General features: G+C 45.7%; 1 protein-coding gene across 1 annotated transcript in view; it reads left to right on the forward strand.

Moving 5' to 3' along the window:
- The window catches only part of MSH5 (mutS homolog 5), a 108,244-nt gene that overhangs the window by 15,226 nt on the left and 74,582 nt on the right, over positions 1-18,436 (forward strand). The window contains exons 4-8 of the mRNA XM_040323504.1: positions 2,280-2,360; positions 2,528-2,587; positions 11,511-11,632; positions 14,969-15,078; positions 16,773-16,808. Coding sequence (XP_040179438.1) covers positions 2,280-2,360; positions 2,528-2,587; positions 11,511-11,632; positions 14,969-15,078; positions 16,773-16,808 — 409 coding nt within the window. The remainder of the gene's footprint in view (positions 1-2,279; positions 2,361-2,527; positions 2,588-11,510; positions 11,633-14,968; positions 15,079-16,772; positions 16,809-18,436) is intronic.

An 18,436-nucleotide genomic window follows, 5' to 3' on the forward strand; every position in this document is an offset into this window, starting at 1 on the left:
AAGACCTCATCTGGAATATGCAGTTCAGTTTTGGGCACCAGTTCTCAAAAAGGATATCGGAGAACTGGAGAAAGTGCAGAGAAGAGCAACCAAACTGATAAGAGGCATGGAGGAGCTCAGCTATGAGGAAAGATTAGAAGAACTAAATCTATTCACTCTTGAGAAGAGGAGAATTAGGGGGGATATGATCAACATGTACAAATATATAAGAGGTCCATACAGTGTACTTGGTGTTGAGTTATTCACTTTACGGTCAACACTGAGGACAAGGGGGCACTCTTTACGTCTAGAGGAAAAGAGATTTCACCTCCAAATACGGAAAGGTTTTTTCACAGTAAGAGCTGTGAAAATGTGGAACAGACTCCCTCCAGAGGTGGTTCTGGCCAGCTCAGTAGATTGCTTTAAGAAAGGCCTGGATTCTTTCCTAAATGTACATAAAATAACTGAGTACTAAGATTTGTAGGTATAGTTGATCCAGGGTAAATCCGATTGCCTCTCGGGGGATCAGGAAGGAATTTTTTCCCCTGCTGTAGCAAATTGGATCATGCTCTGCTGGGGTTTTTTGCCTTCCTCTGGATCAACTGTGGGTATGGAGTTGGGTGTATGGGATTGTATTGTGTTTTTATTTTGTTTGTTTATTTTTTTGAGGTTGAACTGGATGGACTTGTGTCTTTTTTCAACCTGACTAACTATGTAACTATGTAACTATGTACACAAAGGAGAGTCAATTAGCTGAGGAAGGGGGGACATTAGAATAGAGTCACTCTACAATTAACCCTGTGTATGCCTCACTGCAGGATTATTATAGGACGTCAGTTTGACCCTAGTGAACTGAATGTGTCTCAAATCCTGTCTTTCCTATAAACCAGATTGGATTTGGGGCTCAGCCTAAGTTCGTTTAAGGTGCAGATTTCAGGCATCTTGACTTTTACCCAAAAGAAATGGGCAGCAAACTTGCTGGTGGAACGCTTCATGAGAGCGGTACTTTAGACTACGCCCTCCCAAAAGAATTGGGTTCACTCATTGGGACCTGGCAGTAGTCCTCAATTTTCTAGCAAACCCTCCTTGTGCTCAGACAGAAGACTATTCACCATGGGATATCACCTTTAAAAACCGCTTTCCTAATAGCCATAACTTCAGGGGAAAGGGTGTTGGAACTCTAAGCATTGGAAGCAGCCGAACCTTATACCATATCCAATGAATGGGTGCTTCCAGCCTTCCCAGCAGAAACTGATGCTGGCCTGCACATGTTGGACATTCGCAAAGTCCTCAAAGCCTATCTCCAGGCTACTTCATCAGTCAGATGTTGACAGACTTTTCATTATACCTTCTGGAAAATTTAAAGGGAAAGAGGCCTTGGCCAGAACCATCTCGACCTTGATTGTAAACACTATTCACCGTGCATATAGAGCGGCATGGAAGGAGGTGGTTAGCGCTCACTCAACCAGGGCGATGTCTTCTTTTTGGGCAACGCAGGCAGAAGTGTTGCTGGAGACAGTATGCAAAGCAGCTCACAGGTTCTTGAAACACTACAGGGTGGATCCAGCAGTTCTTACTACAGTAAAGTTTGGGAGGAAAACTATCCAAGCTTCTATGTCTATTGTTAAATACAGACTAAGTTTGCAGCATTAAACCCTCGATGACGACGACTTATATAGCGCCGTCAATTTATGCAGCACTTTACATCTATTTTATACTTTCACATCAGTCCCTACTCTCAAGGAGCTTATAATCTCTAAGGTCCCCAACTTGCATTCATACATACAAGAGGCAATTTAGACAAGATTCAATTAACCTACCAGCATGTCTTCCGAGAGTGTGGAAGGAAACCGGGTAACCCGGAGGAAACCTACGCAGGCACAGGGAGAACATGCAAACTGCACACAGGTAGTGTGGTGGTTGGGATTTGAACCAGCAAACCTTTTCACTGACGAGCGAAGGTGCTAACCACTACACCACTGTTATCATATGTATGCTGCCATGTTGGCGTCAGGAAAATTGAAAATTTGTATCAAATACTGTAATTTTCCTTTCCTGATACAATACATGTCGGCATACACATCCTCCCTCTGATCTTTGTGCTTTATACGGAGAATGGGGGAGGTAGCTCTCAGTCAGCATTTTATAGAGCTAAACAGGTCCTGTGGGTGGTTAGAAGGGGTGGAGCTATATCGAATGTATGCTGCCATGTATTGGCATCAGGAAAGGAAAATTATGGTAAGTATTTGATACAATTTTCCATTTTTATTTTTTTTTTTTTTTCACTCTTTTTTTTCCAGTGATCGCTGATCTGCAACCAAAATGTATTGTGACCAGTGCAAAGCAGGATCCGAATTTCTCTGACTTCCTTCGAACCTTAAGTAATGTGGTTTTGCTCTTCCTTTTTTTTCTTTTTCTTGGTATTTTTGTATACATTGTACACATCTCTATATACATGACACAAATAACCCATTCTGTAGAATCTACCAACTAATATCCTCTTCATTATCAGCTGTACAGCCTCTACTCACATGTCTTCTTTTTCCAGATGATGAAGTTGATGGAAGATTGAAAGTGGAGATCTTTCTGTTTCCTCGAATGGACTTTGGTAATCGGCCATGCGCAGGCCTCTGTTTGTATCCTATGTTCCGGATATAAAATGTCAGTCATTATCTATTCTGAAGTCCCTCTCTCTATTTAAAAAGACAACACAAAGTAGAGGAAGGATGATGGCAGAACTTGTGATCTCTGTAGACAACGTAGAAGCTGTGAATTTTTAACACATTACTAGCAAGTTTATTTGTAGGGAACAAAGACTAATCTGCAGGATACCACTGCAAACATTCCACAGATAACCTTCAATAAACTGATTCTAGAAACAACAATCTGGGCACTATGGATAATGGTGCTTTCAAATAAAAAAATAAAACTGCCTGCAGGTATAAAAATCAAGTAGAGCTATAGCTTTTAATTTAGGGTAGAGTAAGGAAGAGTTATAACTGTTTTTTTCCTCCCGTCTGTGTCTCATTGGTGAGATTTCTCTTCACTTCCTGTTCTGTAACCAAAACAGGAAAAGAGGAACCAAGTTTAAAAGAATAGGTGTCCCCATTTTAATATTATCCCTATAATACTGTTCTTGGGACAACCCCAGACAAAGCTTTGACACTTCCAGGTAATGTCAGAACTAGCCTGCTCTCTCCAGGTCCACCACATTCCTATTTATAAACAAGGCAGACTATCATGATGGACTGGTAGGTATGTGATGGGGTGTGATAGTGCAGCAAACTCTAATGCCGTGTACGAACGAAAAGCGCATCGGAATTCCGATGGGAATTCCATCGGAGTAAAATAGAACATGTTCTATATTTAAACTCCAATGGAATTCATCGGAATTTCCGATGGGCATATACACGGTCAGAATTTCCTATGGAAAAAGCCCATCTGACTTTTTCCATCGGAAATTACGATTGTGTGCACTCGGCATTACACTACTTAGATGTATCAGAGTTTTGACTTTTTATAAAGGCCAGCATTCAACCATAAGAAAGGTGGAAAAAACTGATACAAGTATGTGCAGGGACCTTTTTGGGTGTCTGTACTTCAGGGCTCAAAATTTCAAGTCCTGAGCTACTAGCCAGGCCTCAAGAGTTACTCGCCACCAGTTGCCCCACCTAATTCATACACTGCCCTGCGCCTAATTGCACCCGTAAACACGCCCTTGTAGATTATCTCATGGAATGACAATGTTTTATGCAGAATCAAGTTACAAAATTAAATATTACCAACAACAACTTTAACAAAATGGGACAGGGCACTGGGGGCAGACCAGAGGGACAGGGCACTGGGGGCAGACCAGAGGGACAGGGCACTGGAACTGGGTCTCTTCCCCATTCTCTTGCTGTCTATGCAACTCCCATCCATCCTCTCTCTCTCCCATTCATCTCATCATCAGGAGCCTGTGTGTGTGGCTCCACGCTTGCATGTCCCCACTTCCCCCTTTTATTCAGGCTGGCAGTGAGGAGAGGAGGTGCAGCACAGCGGGAGGGAGTACAATCCAGCGCTGAGATCCACACAGCTGCACAGCCGTTGACACCATAGCACAGCGCACACTGACAGCGCACAGCACACATTGAGACCAGTCTGTTCACAGTGCTCAGGCTAAACTGTTGGACACTTACATAGAGCACTAGGAGAAGAAAACTGCACAAACTAGAAGGCTGCCGCTCTCATGTCAGGGCAACTTTCAGTGAGCGCTACACCGGAGTGGTAATTTTTGCAATCCTCCACCTCACTCATTACTTTCTGCTCTCCAGCTACATTGGTCGGGGGAGGGGGGCAGGCTCAGAGAGGTCATACTGTTAGGTCCCATGCCTTAATGAGAATTGTAAGGAGAGCCTCTGTGTACTGCTCTGCCTGTGCGCGGCTCAACGGACTACTTTTCCCGAGCATGCACCTTTCCTCTTCGGCCGCCAATCTCATCGGGACTCTAAGTGTAGGCACAGATTGGAGGGAGATTGGTCATGCAGCCCTGTCATCACTCGCCCCCAGCTTAAATCCACTCGCCAAATGCTAGTAGGCGAGTGGAAATTTTGAGGGCTGCAGTACTTTATATATGCTATAATTGGGGTTGTAAAATTAACAAAGCATATCATTCAATAATTTGTACTTGCCTCAGTCTATAGCAAAATATATGTGGTTTTTCCCCTTTTGGCTCAGTTTCAGGGCCGAATTCATGCAAATCCGGCAACAGTGTGTACTCAGCCTAAGACTGTGTAGAGGGGGTGTGTCCTTTCCCTCCATTCAGGTTTCAGATTGCTCTGTGCTCTGCCACCTGCAAGCTGAAAATACCCTTTCATATACAGAACAGTATCTTGTAAAAGTGAGTAAACCCCTCACATTTTTGTAAATATTTTATTTTATCTTTTCATGTGACAACACTGAAGAAATTACACTTTGCTACAATGTAAATTAGTGAGTGTACAGCTTGTATAACAGTGTAAATTTGCTGTCCCCTCAAAATAACTCAACATGCAGCCATTAATGTCTAAACCGCTGGCAACAAAAGAAGTACACCCCTAAGTGAAAATCTCCAAATTGGGCCCAAAGTGTCAATATTTTGTGTGGCCACCATTATTTTCCAGCACTGGAGTTCACCAGAGCTTCACAGGTTGCCACTAGAGTCCTCTTCCACTCCTCCATGATGACATCACGGAGCTGGTGGATGTTGGAGACCTTGCGCTCCTCTCACCACCATGCTTGACTGTAGGCAAGACACGCTTGTCTTTGTACTCCTCACCTGGTTGCCGCCAGACACGCTTGACACCATCTGAACTAAATACGTTTATCTTGATCTCATCCGACCACAGGACATGGTGCCAGTAATCCATGTCCTTAGTCTGCTTGTCTACAGCAAACTGTATGCGGCTTGCTTGTGAATCATCTTTAGAAGAGGTTTCCTTCTGGGACGACAGCCATGCAGACCAATTTGATGCAGTGTGGGGTGTATGGTCTGAGCACTGACAGGCTTACCCCCCACCCTTTCAACCTCTGTAGCAATTCCGGCAACACTCATAAGTCTATTTCCCAAAGATAATCTCTGGATATAAATCTGAGCACATGCACTCTCAACGTCTTTGGTCGACCATGACGAGGCCTGTTCTGAGTGGAACCTGTCCTGTTAAACCGCTGTATGTGCCCAGCTCAAATTTCATGAATTGGATTTACATCTAGACCACTAGAACTAGTGTCCCCATTGGAAGATCCCCCCCCCCCCCCTATTACTTTTCTGGGGACAACCCAAAATATGTGATTTTTATTTTCACTTTCAATGATAATGGTAAACAGGATAAATGGAGAGGATGAATCTCCCTAACAGCGACACAGTCGGCAATTAAAATTGACAGGGGTCCTAATCCCTACCCTGTCTATCCAAAACTAAAAAAAATATTTGCCTTTAGTTATACTTTAAGGACCACCCACTGACATAATTGAGGCTATTCCGTGACACTACAGGACTGGACAGAATTTGAGGTGTTAAAAAATTATGTAGAAATTATTTTTTTAATTGGTAGGAGAGGGGTAAACCAAATCCCATTACAAAAGTTTCTCCACCCACTTCTAATTGGCTTCTATTCAGTTCCTCTGCCTTAACTTCTACAGCTCAGGCCCAGAAATAGCAGGCTGCCAGGGAGCCTGGGTCAGCCAACAGGCAAGTGTGTGAGGGGACTTGGTAATACTTCTATGGTAACAGCATTGATGGAGGTGGGCAGGAGGGTCAACAGTAGGTTTAGTTTCATTTTAAACTAATTATTGTAATTTTTTTTGTAATAAGCGTTATTAAACACAGAGCAGCCCTTGTCCTCTTCTCTGGTCCTCCGCTGAGTGCCTACATAACAAGCTGGTTGCTATGAGGACTCTCATGCAGGCTTGCTCCCGAGCTGCGCTCTGTGTGTCCATTGACATACACACAGTGTGGCTCATCCCCCTACTTCTTCCTCACTGGCTATGATTGACATTGGCTCCTGCTGCTGCCTTTTGAGCCAGAAAGGAGAGAGAGAGAGAGAGAGTGTGATATTGCTCTCGTGCACAGTGCTGGATCAACATAAGTTCAGGTTCTGGCTCAGGTAAGTATAAGGGGGAGCTGGACATGGAAGGTTTTTTACCTTACTGAATAGAATCCAGTAAGATAAAAAAACATAAAAAGCCATCTCTATCTGACCAATGTGCCACACATAATGAGTATGATATAAAGAAATATATAATGGCCCAGATTCACCAAGCACTTACGTCGGCGTAACGTGCTATACGTCGGGGTAGGTGTAAATGTGCGCCGGCGTATGTGTGCGGCAGACCCACGAACCAACATGCGTCTAAAAATAGACTACACCCCACCGACGTAGCTTGCACACGCCGGCGTAAGGTGGGCGCACATATGGGCTGGACGCATGGGGCTGCTCCCATTTATTAGCCATTCAAACATGCAAATGAGGGAAATACGGCGATTCACGAACGTGCGTGCGCCCGGCGCATGCTACGCGAGATGCGCATAAGTTGTACGTCCGGCGTAAAGTTATTCCCCATAAATGAGGTGCAACAGACATGCACAGGTCAGCTGGAGAGCAGCTGTAGCAGCACCGTTACGGACGAGCAGAGCAACCACACTTGCAGGACAACACATCTGTATGCCAACATGCCAGGGGCAGCCATGGTCATAGCACTACTGTGTCAACAGGCACGGAGGAGGGCACAGGAGAGGATATACCAAACACGCATGAACGTCTTCGGCATGGGGGAATCAGAGGTGTACCGCATCTTCAGATTCAGCCCTGATGCCATCCTGGAATTAGCCACAGCCCTGCATGATGAAATCACCAGCCAGACGGGATGCTCACATGCAGTGCAGCCACTGGTCAAGGTACTGGCAACACTCCATTTCCTCGCCAGTGGATCTTTCCAACGTACAAGTGGAGTCGTGTCTGGGATGTCACAATTCACCATGAGCAGATGCGTGCACCAGGTTGTCCCCGCAATCCTCACACGCATGTCCCACCACATCATCAAACCGACCCATAAGCAACTGCGGCAGAAGGCAATGCAGGATTTCTACAGCATTGCCGGATTCCCACGCACCGTCGGGGCCATTGATTGCACACATGTGGCACTACGGCCCCCCCGTGCCACAGAGCACATATACCGCAATCGTAAGCAGTGGCATTCCATCAACGTACAGGTGCTAGCTGATGCCCAATGCCTCATATGGCACGTCCGTGCCAAACACCCCGGGGCCAGCCACGACAGCTACATATACCGTCCAAGCACCATCCCAACGGAATTCGAACAGAACGTGTACAGGGACAGCTGACTGCTTGGTGAGTGACATGGGTGTGAGGCATGACTGTCCGACCCCATGATGCAGACATCTAGAAGGGCACATGCAAGGCTAACATCCTCCTGTCTTTTACCTTCCAGGTGACTCGGCATATGCACTTGGGCCCCATCTCCTGACTCCATACCGGAATCCCCAAACCAGAGGAGAGGAAAGATACAATGCTGCACACATACGCACCTGTGCAGTGGTGGAGCGCACATTTGGCATCCTGAAGTCCCGTTTCCGATACCTGGATAAGTCCGGGGGGGCCCTGTTGTATTTCCCAAACTTTGTGTGCCAGATCATCGGTACATGTTGCGTGCTGCACAACTACGCCATGAGAAAGGGCCTGGAGATTGACATATGTGATGACCTAAAAAATTGGACCATGCCATTGTCCGCCATGGCAAGCCCTTACAGGTGCACGGCACATGCCTCTGTGCACGTCACCCAAAAAAAAAAAACTCAGACTCTGAGCTGCACTCGTGGTGCCATTGTCCTCGGGACAGTCACTTGCCCTCTCGCGGTCTATGCCTCGTGCCCAGGGATCTGCTCCGCAGGTGTCGTGGTGATGACTCGGGTGGGGCATCTTGTGGCGGTTCATCCCCTGGGCTGACGCTCCTGGATATGGATTGAGATGTTGCCTGCATCCCCTCCAAGGCAATGGCAATGCAGGTCAGCACGCCATTTGTTTCTGCCTGCAACTGCCTCTGACTGGCATTGTGTTGACGCTGCAGGTGCCTGTTCTGGCGTCCCTCAAACTGTATGGCAGCAGTGTTACCCTGCACGATCCCGCCCAGGCTTCTAACCTCCGCCATGATCCCTGCTGCTGTTGCTTGCAGTTCCTCAATAGTCGTGTTGCGTTCCTGGGTCACCTGCATGTCCATGTCCGATCACTGGCCCTCAGATCTTGCCGGACCCCCTGCTACCATGTGGTAATACATGGCATCCAGGGCCTGTGACCGGTCACACAGGCATGTGGCCATGGCTGCACAATTGGCCGCATTGACCTCCTGCATGCAGTCACAGATGGCCTTGGTGTGTTCGGCCTGCTGGTTGAGGCACTGCTGCATTGTGGCTGCGGTGCCCTGCACAGTCAGTGTACACTCAGCCTGTGCCTTCGCCGAGGACCCGACGAAGGAGGCTATGCTGTCAGCCACACGGTGGAGGTCAATGGCAATGTCTGGCATGTGCCGTGTCTGGCGGGCCTGTTCCCTCTGTAGCCCTTCTTGGTCTGATCCAGCTGCACCCCTGGTCTTGCTCAGGGCCTTCCTGGGAGTTGCAGTCGGTTGCGTCCCTCTGGCCGGGGTGGCCCTTGAAGGCGTTCCTCTGGCCGGGGTGGCCCTTGAAGGCGTTCCTCTGGCCGGGGGGGGGGGGGGCCTTGAAGGCGTTCCTCTGGCCCTCGGGGGGGTTTCCCCTGATGGACGTCGATGGCGTTAGGAGGTCTGCGACTTCCACCGTCTCGGAGGGTCCAGCGCAGGTGGTCTCCTCATCATCGAGGTACAGGCAGTCCTCCTGTTGGATGTCCACAGGCTCCTCCACAATGACCTTCAATGCACCTGTGTGTGCACTCCCCTCCACCGTTGTTGCAGCCACAGTGTGTTGACAAGCTTCGTGGCTTCCCAGGGGGTCAGACCGATGGACAAGTTGTTGCTTGCCTGGCGTGGGTCGTCCAGAGGCAGATGATGGCCCAGCTCCCTCCCGCACATCTGTGGATGACACACAGCATTCACATGTTGGTGGGCCCACACACTTGTCACCTGTTCCCTTGCACCCCCTCACATGCTCCACACCGGATGGGGGATGAAACACACTTACCTCTCCTCAAGTCCTGTTCACTGGAGTCAAATCCCTCCAGGCCCTCCACCTGCTCCTGCGCCAGGCAGCTGGCTATGACCTCCTCTTCAGCAGTCAGCTTTAAATTACTAGCTGATCCGCCTCCCATGGCCCTGAGGTGCCTCTTCATCTTTGCCAACTTTTCCCTGACACGATTTTTCTGGACCTCCTTCCATGTTCTGGTTTCGTGGCCGAGGGTGTTCAGCTCCAGGGTCACCTTCTGGAGGATTTCAAGTTTCCTGGCCTTGCTTGTCCTCCCGCTCTGTGCTCCGTGGAGGTAGGTATCATACTTTGCAATGGTCGGGGTCAGGATCGCCCTCTCATCCACGGAGAAGTTCTTCTTTCGCTTCTCCTTGTCAATGTCACTGTCTGACATGTTGGCCCAGATTCCCAAAGCACGTCTGCACCAGGGAACACAAGCTGGCGTACTTTTGCGTTGGACGTGCGTCTGGCTGGGCGTACGTTATGTACGCGGTGATCCGGCGTAGCTTAGGCCTTTGTGCCAGCGTAGTTGAGAGCAGGCGCAGGGGGGTGCTGTGCATGCGTTCACGGCACATGAGCAGTTCTTGATACCCCGGGGGGGAAAAAACTGCGCCACGCCGCCGTACCGGTCTGGCGCTCGGCCCATCATTTGCATGGGGTCACGCCCACTTCCACATGCGCCTTCGAAACCCACGCCACGCTGGCGCAGCGTTGGGAGCACTGGCTTGCTAAATGCAATGCTTGCCTCTCCGCGCTACGTTGGCGTGGCGTACGGTGTTTGCTCTACGGTGGCGTAATTTGCGCCTTTCTCTCTGTGAATCTGGGCCAATGTGTCTACTCTGTGAATTAATTGAGTTAATTAAAAAGTCCATGTAGAAATAAAATTGCCAAAAAGTGACAAAGTTTGCCACAGGTGTAATTCGATGATCATCAAGTACAAGAAAACATTAATTCTTCAAGCCACGTGAGTGCATGCCACCACTTCCCCACCAGGTTTGAACATGAAACATCTCTCCAGCTGATTTGGGCCTCTCCCTTGAAGTCACCTGTTCAGCGATTTTCGTGGTTCCTAAGGCTGAAATGGAAAGTTAACAGCAGAGGAAAAGCTGCAAGGAAGTTGTGGAAAGAGACAACCAGCAGACAGGCAAAACTCACAATATGAATGGAGAAGATTTTTCAACTGCTTGACCCATTCCTATTGAGGTGCAGATTGTCGTGGAAGATTTATTAAATCTTTGGGGTTGACGGCGTGGTTACCAAACATGAGAATGTAAAGCAAATAGATTCAGTAAGTTCAAACCTGATGGGGTGACAAGTGGTGGCATCCACTCACGTGGGGTGAATATTTTGTTTTCTTGTACTTAATTATCATCGAATTACACCTGTTTCAAACTTTGGCACTTGGATTTTATTTCTACATGGACTTTTGTTCTCTTTACCTCTCACTGAGTGCTTTTTATTTATGGTATATTATTTTTAGCACATTGTCATTTTGTCATATTATTCATATTGTGCACTTTAGAGCCACTGTTTACCTATTAGAATCTGGTTTAGGTGAATGCACTTGGTTTAATATTGAAAAATAGTATGCTATATAACACTGGGATAAAGTTAAAAGGTAACGTAAATGACCATGAAAACAAACCATGAAACCTGACTGCTGTAGGTCATAGAGCCTTTTGCATCCGCTTTTGTTTTTGAAAAACTGCACCAATATGTCTGTTGTTGCCTCCCTAATGACCGTATATACCCCTGTCCTGTAATGTTGTATATGAGGGATGACACTGGATTGCTCTTTAGGATTGGGACAATACTGATAATGAATTCCTGTCTGTATCATCCACAGCGCTGCCTATCTGTAAGCAACGAATCCTCACAACAAATTTCTCATTGCTGCCTTCTAACCTCACTGAGCCAGAGAAGATTATACATCTCTCCTCTATCATTCCCTTTGACTGCCCTCTTATGGTGAGACCTAAGAAATGTTACTACTGCCAAATGTGCACTGCATAAACATCACAATATCGTCCAGATGTGTTTTGCTATAAATCTGTTGTAGATTATCGACATAGTAAGTTGCCACGTCTTCTGACCCACACTTTAATTACACAGGGCTTCACCTGGCAGTGCCACATGAGTTTAGTAGAACATCTGGCAAACAATAAAGACCCTAAACTAAATTTAGTATTAAGTATGTAGCAAAGTCCCGAGCCTCTTTAGGCCTAATGGTTACCTCCAGAGTAAGGGAGAGCTAATATCCTTCAGTGTACAGTAGGTTACAAGGCATGGTGGGTGTAATGCAAGATGAACAGGTGGGCGCCAGACACTTTTTGAATGCAAAGAGATTTATTGTCTCTTGAACAGAAATGTAGGGGAGAGGGTTAGGGCCAGGACACCCTTTGGTAGATGCAAAGATAATTGTCAGACTCCGAGACTTCTATAGGTGGACGGCTATACAGGTGAAGTCTTCCAGCCGGACACCACTTCTGTATACATAGGACACTTTTTCCTATGGCAACAATCTTTTATCTGTTGCTAACGGTGATGGTATTCAACTATTTGCAACACGAACAGTTCTCCTTACCCCAAACTCACTCACTGTGGGTCTTCACTCAACAAGCTCCCAGCCTTTCACTTGACTTCAGATCCACTAGCCACTGGATCCCCTGAGCTCTTCCACTTTAGCACTCAGTATCTTCCTCAAGCGTCGCCCCTGCTTCCCTGCTGGGTCCCTGGCTTGGCACTCAGATACTCCTCAAGCTTTACCCCCGCTGAAATGTTGAGTCCCTGGATCGGCACTCACTAATGCTATACAAGCGTCGCAATTGCTGTCTCACTGGTTCCTTGACTTGGCACTTGCTGAAGTTTTCCCACTTGTTCACCGTCCCCGGCTTTGTGAGAAGTCTGCCCTGGTACTGGCCCCAGCTCACGCATAGTGGTCTCCGGTAACAAGGGTTATTGCCCCTTAGTGGCAACAGCTTCCCCTCTACCTCTGACCACAACTGCTTCCCCAAGCAGTGGAACCGTTACTTCTGGTTGGACTACAAGCCTGCAGTCCCAGCCCTATGCTGTTTTCCTGCTTCTGGATAGGCTCGATAACTCAAACGTGCAAGAAAATTTGTGCAATGATGAGCTGGAGGGCTCATGGTAGCCAAGGAGTGGTCCTGACAGACATACATTCCGGCAATAAGGACTATTCCAAGATCTCCCCTAAAAGAGTTCAGCTTTAAATCTATGCAAAACATCCGTCGACTGTGCTTGTTTATTACTCGTGCTGAATACACGTCATGTGAAGATACTACTTACTACTTTTAATAAAGAGTTTGATGTGCTTTTATTTTGTAACGCTTTGAGCCACACACTGGGATCTGTTGCCAAGTGAACATCGTTTTTTATTGGATGACTAGCACTTCATATTTTAATACATGCGTATATGACCATTATAAATTATGGTCCTACACATTCGGTAAGAGGCGTGCGCTGAGTGTTTCTTGCTAGTGGTGGATCCCTTTTTTATTTTTATTTTTTTATTCTTTATTTAAAGTGGAGTTATGGAGGCACAAACTGTCCATATGTGGGAGCTTTTGGACAGTGGGGTCTGGCATGGGTTCAGGGGTCTTTACAGGGAGTGCAGAATTATTAGGCAAGTTGTATTTTTGAGGATTAATTTTATTATTGAACAACAACCATGTTCTCAATGAACCCAAAAAACTAATTAATATCAAAGCTGAATATTTTTGGAAGTAGTTTTTAGTTTGTTTTTAGTTTTAGCTATTTTAGGGGGATATCTGTGTGTGCAGGTGACTATTACTGTGCATAATTATTAGGCACCTTAACAAAAAAAAAATATATACCCATTTAAATTATTTATTTTTACCAGTGAAACCAATATAACATCTCAACATTCACAAATATACATTTCTGACATTCAAAAACAAAACAAAAACAAATCAGTGACCAATATAGCCACCTTTCTTTGCAAGGACACTCAAAAGCCTGCCATCCATGGATTCTGTCAGTGTTTTGATCTGTTCACCATCAACATTGCGTGCAGCAGCAACCGTAGCCTCCCAGACACTGTTCAGAGAGGTGTACTGTTTTCCCTCCTTGTAAATCTCACATTTGATGATGGACCACAGGTTCTCAATGGGGTTCAGATCAGGTGAACAAGGAGGCCATGTCATTAGTTTTTCTTCTTTTATACCCTTTCTTGCCAGCCACGCTGTGGAGAACTTGGACGCGTGTCCTGGAGCATTGTCCTGCATGAAAATCATGTTTTTCTTGAAGGATGCAGACTTCTTCCTGTACCACTGCTTGAAGAAGGTGTCTTCCAGAAACTGGCAGTAGGACTGGGAGTTGAGCTTGACTCCATCCTCAACCCGAAAAGGCCCCACAAGCTCATCTTTGATGATACCAGCCCAAACCAGTACTCCACCTCCACCTTGCTGGCGTCTGAGTTGGACTGGAGCTCTCTGCCCTTTACCAATCCAGCCACGGGCCCATCCATCTGGCCCATCAAGACTCACTCTCATTTCATCAGTCCATAAAACCTTAGAAAAATCAGTCTTGAGATATTTCTTGGCCCAGTCTTGACGTTTCAGCTTGTGTGTCTTGTTCAGTGGTGGTCGTCTTTCAGCCTTTCTTACCTTGGCCATGTCTCTGAGTATTGCACACCTTGTGCTTTTGGGCACTCCAGTGATGTTGCAGCTCTGAAATATGGCCAAACTGGTGGCAAGTGGCATCTTGGCAGCTGCACGCTTGACTTTTCTCAGTTCATGGGCAGTTATTTTGCGCCTTGGTTTTTCCACACGCTTCTTGCGACCCTGTTGACTTTTTTGAATGAAACGCTTGATTGTTCAATGATCACGCTTCAGAAGCTTTGCAATTTTAAGAGTGCTGCATCCCTCTGCAAGATATCTCACTATTTTTGACTTTTCTGAGCCTGTCAAGTCCTTCTTTTGACCCATTTTGCCAAAGGAAAGGAAGTTGCCTAATAATTATGCACACCTGATATAGGGTGTTGATGTCATTAGACCACACCCCTTCTCATTACAGAGATGCACATCACTTAATATACTTAATTGGTAGTAGGCTTTCGAGCCTATACAGCTTGGAGTAAGACAACATGCATAAAGAGGATGATGTGGTCAAAATATTCATTTGCCTAATAATTCTGCACTCCCTGTAATGTCCACTTCTGTATGGTAGCTTTTGCAGAAATTAAAAAGCCCTTTTTATTTGTCTTGACAAACATGAAAATTTACTTGATAGTTGTATAAATCATCAAATGTTATTTTTGTACAGATCTGTGCTCTAGGAGGACTTCTAAAGTTTATTGACCGTCGTCGGATTGGTGTTCAGTTAGAGGACCGCAGTGTGGGTGTCCCAATCCTGAGCCTCAGAAAATATGTCCTGTATGTTCTATTTTAGTGTTTTTCTCTTAGTTTTGCATCTGCCTCTTATTTCTGAAGCAGTGTCAACTTGTGCTGTAATGGCAACATTTACAAACCATAGCAACTAAAAATGTATTCATGTAGCTAAAGAGACAGGCCATCCACAAGAGATATCACAGTTATAGGTGGTGTCTGGAGGGCTAAGAATGACTGGAGCACTAAGGTATCTAAGATGGTTCTAAGATATCATCTCTCCTTAGTTCTTTGCTCTCATCCCCTTGGAGTTTTTGAGGGCTTCCACTCCTCTGGTTACATTTTCTTTATATTAAAATTTAATTTTAAAAGTCCAAAAGATAGAGATTACTACATCCACTGTTTGTGTTCTTGCAGTTTGACTGTAGGCACCAAATAGACTAGTAGTAGTTTGACAAAAGCACATTCTTTATGTGATTCGTCCCACATTTAATGGCAGAAATTGTATTTTTAATAGGAAAGCACAGTGCAGTTATTTACAAATGAAATCAAGGCATTCGTCTATTTCTATTCAATGCAGTGCTACCAAAAAGAATAAACCAAATGATCACAAATTGAAGCTGGGTACACACAAAATGTACATGTGTACTGCTGTCTGTTCAACAAAAGCCGGTCTAAGGCCCCTTTCAGACGTCCGCTCCGTCTGTCCGTTCATTACAAGTCCGTTAACGGACTTGTAATGAATCCCTATGGGGACGCGTCCGTTAGCGGATGGAGCATCCGCTAGCGTCTGCGTCAGTCGGGTTCCGCTTTTCCGAACGGAAGAAACCCTATTTTTCTTCCGTTCGGCGGAACGGACCGGATGCAGACGGACAGACGGACCGTCTGCATCCGGTCCCCCATAGGGGATCCCCGCTGAGCTTTAGCGGACACACGGAGCGGACCGAGAAACGGTCCGCTCCGTGTGAAAGAGCCCTAACGGTCCTGCAGGAAAACCAGCATTTGATTAGTTTTTGCAGCCATTGGCTACAAGCACTGATTAGTGTATTTTGGAAAAAGGGAGTACCCCTGTCCGAAAACAGTAGAACAGTGGCAGAAATCCCAACATCACATTGTTGGGTTGTATCAGTGTTTAATTCAATCTGCTTATGTGTGTCCAGATTAAAGCAGAGTTCGGCAGAAAAAAAAAATGAAAAGTCAGCAGCTACAAATACAGCAGCTGTTGACTTTTAACCTGTCCTGCGCGCCCGAAGCTGATCTCTCCCTCGGCTCTCGGGTGCTGCCACCGCCATCTTCGGTAAGGGAATCAGGAAGTGAAGCCTTTGTAGCTTCACTTGTTCCCTACTGCGCATGCACAATTACACTGGTCCCTGCTGTCTTCTGGGACCCGTGTGTCTCTCAGAAGACAGCGGGGGGGGGCAGAGTAGGTGCCAGACATGGCGTAGGTCGCAGCAGTGATCTATGCCTGGAAGTGGGAGCAAATACCTGTATTACACAGGTATCTGCTCCCTCCTCCCCCCTGAAAAGTGCCAAATGTGACACCGGAGGGGGGGGGGGGGGTATTCCAAAAAGCGGAAGTTCCATTAGGTATTAAAATATAATGATCTACAAAACAATAGCCAATACAAGGGTGGATGGGATGAGATCAGTGCTAGTTAGGGTTACCCAGGTCAGTGCTTGTAATCATTACACTGTATGATATTTTGCTGCTGAAGCTAACACATTTATGGTTGCATTTATAGGACTGATATTGTTGATATGGAACCAGATACTTTCAGGTAAAGTAAATGATACAAAAAAATTGCAAATGCATTTCCCAATATGGTGTGGTATTGTGTGGTATTAAAGTATAACTGTTTTTATGACGGCTTTTTATTGCTATTGGTTTCGCAATCACTATTTGTCCTGGTAACTGTTATGACCTAGACGGAAAGCTGGAAAAAAAATTGTCTTGTCACCAGAACAGGAATACATAACGCTATTTCTGATGACCCTGACAACAACCATGTTTTTTCTCACTTTAGAGGGAGTTTTTTGCGCTCGCTCCTCCCCTCCCTTTTTTGACCTGCTGGGCTCCATGCTTGGATAAGTCTGGTATAGATTTTTTTTTTTTTTTTTTTATATAAATTTTTTTGCTTTGGGTTTCCCTTCAAGTCTATACTAGACTCGAACAGCTCCATGCCGTTTTTTTCCCTAATTAAATTTTTGCTGGCAATTCTTGTTTTTACATTCAGCTGTCAGCGGAAAAGCCAACTTACAGCTGATGACTCAGGATGCGACGACTGGCTTCCCGACTCACTCCTTAGCAACCAGCTATAAACGGTTTGTTACAGAAAAAAAACCGCATGTAAAATGCAGCATTTTTGGTGCGAGTCCATTGACGTCTCTCTGCTGCGGGAAAAAATGTCCCTGGCTCTTTTCGAAAATGCAGTGCCTGAAAAACGCAGAGAACGTGTGCCATAGGAAACCATGTAAATGGACTCTAGTGCGTTTCTGTGAACTGCAAAATACACTAGGTTCACACCTATGTTTTTTTTTAGTGTAACAAGGGAGTTATTAATAAAGAACTGTTGATTTAGTACAGAAAGGCTGCATCCTTAGATTGTGGCACAGTGAGTGTAACAATTTGCATTATCTCTGGGGTCCCTAGGGAATTAAGACATTTTGCCTTTCACTTTTCCAGACCAGTGCGCTTTCAGTCCCTGCACTTGGCATTACAGCCCCCAGGTGTAAGATCAATAGGCTTCTCTGAGTGGAGCCTGGCAAACAGAAATGCACCAACTTAACTTTAAGCAAAGTTACACCCATTTTTTTGAACCTGCAAGCAATCCTATGCCCATCCGCAGTGCTATTGTAAATGGCCAAAAAAAAAAAAGAGATGTGTGTGTGTGTGTGTGTGTATGTATGTATATATATATATATATATATATATATATATATATATATATATATATATATTATATTATGTATTTTTTTTCCTAAATACCGTTTTTATCTTTACTTCTTGCAGCCCTTGCACTCTGGCCACCTAGGCGATTACGTCACAAGGCCAATCCCATGGACTGCTGGGATAGCAGCGCCAGCTATGCCAGAAGTCCATGAGAATCGTCTATTCCTCTAATGCCCTGTACACACGATCGGTTCATCTGATGAAAACGAACCAATGTATTTTTTCATCAGATTTCCGATGAAGCTGACGTAAAACACAACGACGTGCTGAGTAAAATGAAGTTAAATACTTCTGAGCATGCATGGATTTTTGAGCGATGGATTTCCCCACAGACGATCGTTTTTTTTCTATCGTTTTTTTAACCATAAGAAAAATGTAAAACCGGTTCTATTTTTTTTTCCACCGATGGGGGGGGGGGGGGGGAACTGATGGGGCCCACACATGATCGGTTCGTCC

This window comes from Rana temporaria, chromosome 9 (genome assembly GCF_905171775.1).
Source record: "Rana temporaria chromosome 9, aRanTem1.1, whole genome shotgun sequence".
NCBI lineage: Eukaryota > Metazoa > Chordata > Amphibia > Anura > Ranidae > Rana > Rana temporaria.